Consider the following 9,430-nt stretch of genomic DNA (forward strand, 5'->3'; position numbering starts at 1 on the left):
GGGCAGGGGAGGTGACAGGAGGAGGCAGGGAAGGGGCTGGAGGAGAAGGTGGGAGTGGGCTGGGGGTAGAGAGTGGAGTATACATGCATGGTTGACACCAGGGTTGCTTCACCACTTAACCTCAACTCCAGTCCATTTTGTTTTTCATTTTTTTCCCTTCTTTTGAGACAGGGTCTCAATAAATTGCTTAGGGCCTTGAAAAGTTCCTGAGGCTGGATTTGAACTTGAGATCCTCCTGCCTAAGCCACCTGAGCCACTGGATTACAGGCATGCAACACCATGCCCAGCACAGGATGCTTCTTTTGTCTTCCTGGGAGCAACTTGGGATTCTGGAATGGGGTGTGAGGAGAAGCCAGGTTCACCAAGAGGTCAGGCAGTCTGTGGGGTCTGTCTGTAGAGGGCAGCTACTGAAGTATTCCAGTCCCCCAAAAAGGGTCAATGTCACTTCTGAGTGACTCTACTTAGCTCTTCTTTTCAGTAACTGAGTCCTATGAGGGTAATAGGGTTCCAAGGAGGCACTCACCTTCTACTCACTGTCCCTCTGTCCCAACTGTGACCTGCAGTGGCATCGGCAGGGGCTTGACTGCCACCTAGAGCACCAGAGGCAGGTATGCACAGGAATGTAGAATGTACAGGAATTTAGGATCATCTGTGCTGGTGGATTTTATAAGCTGTTTCCAATTGTGTCAATAACTGCTTAGGAGATTTCAAGAGTGATTAAAAGTTTTCTTTTGGAATCTGTTTTTGATGGGGCCTGAACTAGGTACTTAAACATTAATTTTCCTTCTGAGGACTCTTGAGGCAATACACATTTGCATACTGTGACACTCTACTGAGGGGGCTGGCTTTGTGGGTCCTGTCAAACACCAGCTTGACATGCTTGATTCTCTAATGATGTATTTGCTACAGTTCATATGGGATGCAGTTTGACATTAGGCCACTGTATGTATGGGAAATTCTCCAGACCCCTGTTGGGCTACTGGAATTTCAGTTGGCAAGACCCTCCCATAAATCCACAAGTGTTTCTTGTTTTCTGTCTGGAAGCAGCTTCACAGCTGGGCCTGGTGGCTGGTGGAAATGTGAGGGAAACTTGCAGGTAGGTTCTGATGACCAAAGGAAACTAGGGACAAATGGGGTGGGGTGACTATTCCAGGATGTTCTGTCGCTAAAGACCCTACATGTGTTTGTGTGCCCACACTCATGTGTATGCAAAAGGAAGAAGAAATAGTCGAAGCTGCAGATCCCAACTCCCAGCACCAGGCCCCACCAGGTGCTGGGGAAATAGGCCATTTGCCTCCTGTCCTCCTGACTACTGCTGAGTGTGGGGAAGCCCTCTTCAGTACCTCAGGGGGTCTGGGAAACCTCAGAACTTGAGAACAGTGTCCCTTTGTTTGTGAAATACTACTAAATGTAGTTCCCAATGGGGAAAAAAATCTCACAAATGATGCAATGTCAACATTGGAATATTCCACAATGAATCATTATATATATATATATATATATATATATTATTAAATATAATCAAATATGTTAAATATATTTACATTTATATTTAAGATGTACATATAGTTATGTATGTAATGCACATGTTATGTATGTAAATGCACATATAGTTAAAATGCACTTTTGAAATAATAATAATAGAAGTGGGGGTAGAATAGAGCTACTTGATGAGGTTCAGGAGGAGTGAAGGGAAAGGGAAGGTTCTATGGAAGGAAACTGATCAATTATGTGCATATACAAATATGCACAAGGAGTCCCCCTTTTATGTCTACTTATTAGTAAATAGTTAGGAAAAATAGTTAAAAAATAATGTCCTTCCAGGGGAGTCTTTTGTATGCTACTTGGCATAATGAAGGCTTTCCAGCTACCACCCTGCTTTCCTAAGAGTTTATTCAACACTTTGGCTTTGATGGTATTGCGGTTTCTTTGGAGCAGCAGGACATCTAGGCAATAGCTGCTAGTGGCCACGTGCACCACAAAAATGGAGGGCAGTGAACAGTTTGGAACTAACAACATGAATGTTCAGTTACCGTCTTCCCATAAATCGTGTGAGTTGCCCTTTAGGGAATTTCTCAGGCCAGGATTCACAGTGAACTCGTCAGCATGGCTGGAACTTGGCCTTCCGTGAAGACACACTGTTCTCTTGCTAAAGACTTGGCCTGCCCCTCCTTGCACATGTATGGGTCCCAAAGGGCAGAGTAGGGGTGACAATGGCATGATGGGAGAGGGAACATAGATGAATGTATGGGTCAGTGTGGACCCCCATGAAACTTGGGAAAAGGTGAAGTGCAGGGCCTACTGATGGTGACCCAGGCATGTCACCTCAGGAAAGCAGAGCTCATTATTATGTTAAAATGTCCCTCCTGGAAAAAAATTACATCACATTTTGCATATAAAACAAATATATTGATAATTCACTTCTTTATTGCCAATATTATGTGCTCAGGAAATAAGTGCATTGTGGGCATCAACAGTAGTCCATATGTCAGTGACAACAGATAAACACATCAACAATCTGGTTCCTGAAGAAGGAGGGCAGTCTAGGGCCCCTCCAATACCTGGAGTTCAAGGTGTTCCTGGGTAGGAGGAGGTGCATTTCTCAGCAATGACTCCCTCAGTTGTTTCCTGAATTTGGCTCTCTTATTCTTAAACCAAACCTGTATCAGAGGGAAACAGGTACTATTTTAATATCTTGATGTTAATGTCATAATGGTAAAAAACACATCATGCAGCCCTATAGGCCACTTGGATTTTTAAATTGCACAGCAAAAGCTTTTCTGTTTCTGTTGCTTTGGAATTTTGCAGTACTGGTAATGGAACTCCAGGCCTCACACCTCCTAGGCAAGGAAGGATATCACTGAGTGATATCCTGTCACCAGAAGCTATTTTCGGATCTGGGGTTGTGGCTCAGTGGTAGAGCGCTCACCTAGTGCATGTGAAGCCCTGGGTTCCATCTTTGGCACAAAATAAAAATAAATAAATAAAGCAAAGATATTGTGCCCAACTGCAATTAAAAAATAAATATTCAAAAAAAAGAAGCTATTTTCTTTCTTTTTTAAAAAAAATAATTTTTAGTTGTAGATGGACACAATACCTTTATTTTATTTATTTTTATGTAGTGCGGAGAATTGAACCCAGTGCCTCACACATGCTAGGTAAGAACTCTACCACTGAGCTACATCCCTAGCCCACCAGAATCTATTTTCTTATTGCTCAAATACCTCAGGGGGGCTGGCTATAGCTCAGGAGCGGGGCACTTGCCTAGAGTGCAGAAGGACTTGGGTTCCAACCCTAGCACTACAAATGAAACCACCTCAGAAAACTAAACACCCTACCCCCTCCTTCAGCTCATCCTTAGTGAGCACCAACTCTGTGCCCTGCTCTGGAAGAGGCTGAGTTCTTTATTTTTCTCCTTCCAATTCTAATGTTCTCTACTGGTTTCTTGCAGGTTTGGATGCAGGTCTATCTTGTGAGTGGCTCTTGGTCCCTCATGCTAACCCTCCACCTGCTAACCACTGATAAAGCAGTCTGTATCCTGACAGCTGTCCATGGGCCATGCAGCTGCCTCCTGTTTCCTCACTAGGGATAGTTTCACTCTGTTTGTGGGGATGTTGGAATACCCCTCCCTGTTGAAAAACCCATCCTAGTGTGAAGTCAATATTCAATAGGAAGGGGTGTGTGAGACCTTTGGCAGAGGGTTCCCTTCAGGGTGTCCCCTGGATCATTTACCTCTGAAACCTTTTGAGAACTGAAGGAGTATCTGCAAGGGAGGACCAGTCACTGCTTTGACAAGGTTAAGGGACTTGAGAGCAACACAAGCCAATGTCAGTCTTGCCCCCAGCAACCTGCCACAGCCTCCAAACCTCTCTGGAAACGGGACGAAATCAGCTCACAGTTTCAGCTACAGTTCCCAGATCCTGGACAGTGGTGCTATTGCCCAGCATGAAGGGGCCCCACTGTTCAACCAAGATATGCAAGAGCTGTCCCTCATTCCTAAGGCAAAAAGCTGCAATCATAATTGCAAATATTAAAATGCAAAAGGAAAACATGTGTCATTATCCTCTCAGTCTCCTACTTGATGAGTTTTCCATTGTATTTAGTTCTTTGGTAAGTTCTTCACTGTAAATGTAAATGACACAAATGGCCTCCCTGCCCTCACACCTCCTTCAGCTACATGAATATATAATTTAAAGAAGTATGTGTAATGAAGCTCAGGCTGAGGGTGATCCAAAAGGTCCCATCCCTCAAGTCTACATAAACATAAAGTGAAATTAATTCAGTATTCTTTTTGTTGGGTCACTCTTTATTAAATATTTTTTTTTAGTTGTGAATGGACATGATACCTTTATTTTATTTTTATGTGGTGCTGAGGATTGAACCCAGTGCCTTCCATATGGGAACCAAACGCTCTACCACTGAGCTACAAACTCAGCCCCTGTTGGATCATTCTTTGGACAAATTTCCCAACTTTTGCAAACCTTTGCCCTATTGTAACCATAATATTACCATTTTGGCAATGTTTTCAGGTAGATATGTCACAGTAAACAAGAAAATTAAAAATTGAGGGCTACCACTTTCTGTTACTTTAACAGTATGTACAAACACATGTAGGAGGACTAGGTACTTTTCCTTTTCAGGTAGCTTCCCACATCAGTTTCAGCTTAACCTATGCTTCTTACACACAGAGTGTGTGCTTTCAATGAATTACCCTCACCACGGCATTTATACATTCATTCAGCAAACTCAGTGCTTATACTTGGTTCAAATAATTTAGTACAAGTCTCTTAATTCTCTTCTCTCCCTCTCTTAATTCTAGACCTTTCACCATCAATTTGAGTACTTCTAAGGTCAGACCAGGCCCATTCTTACTCTTCACAGAAATGCTATCTTACAGATACCTGGGGTTAAAGCTGAACTTTATTTTAAAATATATACCTATACATATTTATTATGTGTAATTATATATTTTTAAAGTTTATATATTTAATTTTGTACACAGAAATGCAGAAGTAGTTTTTTGGTTTATTTTTTGTCCATTAGGAAATAATATTCCCTGTGGTAATGGGAAATTACTACAAGCTCACATTTATCATTCTATTTTTCATCCAAACTCCAAAGTTTCAAAATTAGTCTACTTCAAAAGACAATTAAAATAACACCAACTTAAAATACCTGCATGTTTGGTTATGTCAAAATGAATCCTACTCATATGTATAATTATAATGCACTAATAAAAATATTTTAAAAATTAACAAAAATGTCTAGGTCAGAGCTGTGCACATCATGAAGCAGGTTTTAGAATGACTGCCCTCACAAATTGCTTTTCTCAGATTTACTGACCTGCACTCTGGCTTCACTCACATTCATGCATCTTGCAAGTTCTCTTCTGTAGAGAGAAAACAATAGATGTTCAGTATTCAGTGCTGTGGATAGAATACAATATAATATGTGCATTATAATCTTTGGCTAGTGTCGTGGCTCAGTGGTAGAGTGCTTGCCTAGCATGTGTGAGGCACTGGGTTTGATCCTCAGCATCACCTAAAATAAAATAAAGGTATTGTGTTCCTCTACACCTAAAAAAAAAAAAAAAAAAAGAAAAAGAAAGAAAGAAAGAAAAGAAATGGGTTTACCTCATCACAAAATTTAAGGTGACACTAAAAGCTCAGTGGTCAAGGCACATAATTTTAACCCACTGTGTTAAAAAATAAAAGTGACTACAAAATCTATAATAAGCATGTTATACAAATTATCTATACAAGAATGCTATAGGAATGCAGTTGCATGACAGGACTTTATTCTTCTAATCCTTATTTCAATAAGACTTCATTTATGGGCTGGGGATATGGCTCAAGTGGTAGCACACTCACCTGGCATGCACCAGGCACTGGGTTCGATCCTCAACACCACATAAAGATAAAATAAAGATATTTTTAAAAAGACTTCATTTATAAAAGCAGGCCACCAAAACAGCCAACAAAAGACACATAGATAAAGTGGACTATGTAAAAAATAAAATTGGCTGTGAATCAAACGACACAACCAAGAGAGTGAAAAGGCAACCACAGAATGGAAGAAAATATTTGCAAACTATAATATCTGATGAGGGTAACTTTTAGAAACAGGTGATAGTTCCATAATCAAAAAACCCCTCCCAGATTTAAAAATGGGTAAAGGGTTTACTGAAGTATTTCTCCAAAGAAGATATGTAAATGACCATGAAGCCCATGAAAAGATGCTCAATACCACCAATCACTAGGAAAACACAAATCAAAACCACAGTGATATTATCTCACACTAACTAGGATGCCTAATATCAAAACCCAGAAAGAGGTGGAGTTGTGGCTCAGTGGTAGAGCACTTGCTTTGAAAGTGTGAGGTACTAGGCTTAATCCTCAGCACCACATGAAAACAAATAAAAATAAAGATATTGTGTCCATCTACAACTAAAACAATATTAAAAAGAAAAAAAAAACAGAAAATAACTTCGGTTGGTGAGGACCTGCAAAGAAATTGGAAATCTCATGGACTGTTGGTGGAAATGTCAAATTATGAAGTGACTATGGAAAAGGAGTCTGGTGGTTCCTCAGAACATTAACATAAAGGGATAGGGTTGTGGCTCAGTGGTGGAGTGCTCACCTCCTAGCATGCATGAGGCACTGGTTTGATCCTCAGTACCTCATAAAAAAATAAAAGATTAAAAAATACTCAAAAACATTAACATAGGGGCTGGGTTTGCAACAGTGGCAAAGCACTTGCCTAGCATGTGTGAGGCACTGGATACAATCCTTAGCACTGCATAAAAATAAATAAAGAAAAGCTACAAAAAAATTTGATTTTTTAAAAAAAATCATTAACAGAGGGAGGGAACAGGGGTGCTAAAAAGAGGGCACTGGGAATTTAAATGAAGCAAATTAAATTTCATGCATGTATGATTATGTCAAAAGCAAACTATTATGTATCATTATGATATATTCATAAAAGTATAAAAACATTAAACACAGAATTTTCATTGGGATCTAGAAAAACTATTTCTTGGTATACCCTCCAAAGAAATGAAAATGTGGTCTTGAGACATTTGTCCACCTACATTCACAGCAACCTTATTCAAAAGAGCCATGTGCAAAAGCACCCCATTTATTTCTCCACATGAACGCTTAAACAAATGGAATATAAGCTGGGCCTAGTGGTGCACACCTGTAATGTTAGTGGCTCAGTAAACTGAGGCAGGAGAATTGTGAGTTCAAAGATACTCTTAGCAACTAAGTGAGGCTGCAAGTAATCTATTGAGACCCAGTCTCAAAATAAATAAAAAGGAGAGGGTATATGGCTCAGCAGCTAAGTACCCCTGGGTTCAATCCCTGGTACCCGAAAAAAGGAAAATAAGAATACATCCATAAAATGGAATATTACTCAGCCTTAAAAAGGAAGGAAATTCCAACACATGCTACAACATGATTAAACCTTAAGGACATTACACAAAAAGATATAAGGCAATCGCTAAGAGACAAATGCTACATGATTTCACTTATATGAGGTGCCCAGAGGAATCAAATTCATAGAATAAAAAAGAATGGTAGTTACAGGGCGCTGGGGAGGGGAGGTGTTTAACGGTACAGAGTTTCATTTTGTCCACATTTGGATGTTTCTGGAGTTCTGTCTCACAACAATGTGCAAATACTTAAGGCTGCTGAAGGCCACATTTCAAAAGTGGTTTAGATATTAAATTTGTTTTTGTATTTTGTCCAATTTGAAAACAAAAAACAAAATGAGCAGCCACCAACCGATTTCCAGACTTAATTCATGTTAATACTGCAATAAAACATGGGCCTGGTTCCCACTAGGCAACCCCCACAGACCAGAAGGGCAGGTGAAGACCTGCTCAAGACAGGCTGGTCAGGAAGTGGGCCAGGACAGAGAAAAGCAACCCCAAAAGAACCTGAACCCCTGGAGACTTGAGAGTCTCCCAAGCCAGTCACCTACCTGGTGGCCATATCAGGGTATTGAGTTTCTTGGAAAACATTCTCTAGTTCCTGCACCTGTGACTGCGAGAACTTGTATTGGATTCGTGAACCACTGCGACGGGGGTGTGGACCCGCAGCAGCCACATTTGCAAGCTGCCTGGGCTGTTGCTCCTGCTCAGGCCCCTGGTTACCACCATCGGCCTCGTGGTCAACCTCATCTGCCTGGTTCACAGCGCCCTCATGGTTGAGGTTACCCTCTTGAATCATGTCTTCCATGAGGCCTATAGCTCCTTCACGGAAGTGGCCACCTGCAGCAGGTGCCGCTTCTTCTTCTGCGGCTGCCGCTGCTATCCCTTCCTCTGCTTCAGCTGCTATCTCTATATCATACATCCCCAGACCATAGTAGTTGGGATCGCAATACTGGCACCAGTGTGCCATGGCTGCGAAGCCCAGACACCGCGTGGTGCCCCCAAGAGTGGTTTGGCTGGCAAAGAGCAGTGACTCAGGGTGGAGCTAGTCCTAGAGATTTGCATTGGCCACGGGTTTACGGCACGTTCAACGTGCACGCGCTACTCTTTGGAGGATTGCTATTGGCTGTATGTTTGCCGCCAGTTGTGATGGGCGGAGCTAGTTAGGCGCAAAGTAATGGGGCGGGACCACGAAGGAAGGCTGTGTGGAGAATTGTGCCAACCTGGGGCGTGTGCGGAATGGGGCCAGATTGGCCTCTTAGGTGACTAACCACAGATGAACTACAAATGGCCTTCCAGAAGGGACTTTGTAGAGGATGAAAGCTCATTCTAACCACAGGTCCCCCTGTGTGAACATCTGGAGAATACCTCAGGACCACCGTGCCATGTGTAATTCACCATGTGGCACGAGAGAGGAATTCACTTGACCTGACCCACTAGCGGGTGGCTTGCTCAGAGTTCCCACAGGGAAACTGCAAGCAAAGCCAAGCTCCCAGAAATGCTGCAGCGGCATCTTGGGCCTGGTTCGCAAAGCATTCTGGGTCAAGAGGTGCACTCTGTGGGAAACCCTTGGAGTCCCTTGAGGAAGTCTAAATGCTGCCCATTTTCAGTATCGAATCCATGACAGAGTCCAGGTGTAAAACTTTGAGTAGTGCTGGTCACATTCAAGAATTATCAGGCTGACCCAGGTGTGGTGCTGCATGCCTGGAATCGGAGGAGCTCGGGAGGATGGTGGGTTCAAAGCCAGCCTTGGCAACTCAGTGAGGACCTAAGTCACTTAGTGAGACCCTGACTCAAAATATAAATTAAAAAATAAGTGCTAGGAATGTGGTTGGGTGCTTAAGTGTCCCTGGGTTCCATCTCTGGTACCGCTGCCTGGTGTTGCTTACACTGGATTGCTTATGCAGGATCATGTTGTGGCAAAGATATATTAGTTAATATTCAGAAAATACTTAGCACAATACCTGTGGCTTGGGTGGCTTAGGCAGCAGGATCCCA

The 9,430-nt window shown here is 42.2% G+C and overlaps 1 protein-coding gene across 1 annotated transcript; it reads right to left on the bottom strand.

Annotated features, from left to right (window-relative positions):
* Window positions 1-2,543: 2,543 nt before the first annotated feature.
* LOC143638653 (rhox homeobox family member 1-like) lies at window positions 2,544-8,402 on the bottom strand. The gene is made up of 3 exons (XM_077106492.1): window positions 7,984-8,402; window positions 3,897-3,996; window positions 2,544-2,660 (listed from the first exon to the last, which is right to left on the bottom strand). The coding sequence occupies exons 1-3, from the start codon at window positions 8,400-8,402 to the stop codon at window positions 2,544-2,546; spliced, it is 636 nt and encodes a 211-aa protein (XP_076962607.1).
* Window positions 8,403-9,430: the final 1,028 nt, after the last annotated feature.

This window comes from Callospermophilus lateralis, chromosome X, assembly GCF_048772815.1.
Source record: "Callospermophilus lateralis isolate mCalLat2 chromosome X, mCalLat2.hap1, whole genome shotgun sequence".
Lineage (NCBI taxonomy): Eukaryota > Metazoa > Chordata > Mammalia > Rodentia > Sciuridae > Callospermophilus > Callospermophilus lateralis.

Bases quoted from the DNA above. Each gene is read 5' to 3' on its own strand.
- LOC143638653 (XM_077106492.1), bottom strand. From the start codon at position 8,402: ATGGCACACTGGTGCCAGTATTGCGATCCCAACTACTATGGTCTGGGG. The intron at 3,997-7,983 runs GTAGGTGACTGG...TTTTTGCCTTAG, and splicing joins TACCCTGATATGGCCACCAG to GAATGAGGGACAGCTCTTGC. The intron at 2,661-3,896 runs GTGAGCTGATTT...CCTCTGATACAG, and splicing joins TGGGAACTGTAGCTGAAACT to GTTTGGTTTAAGAATAAGAG.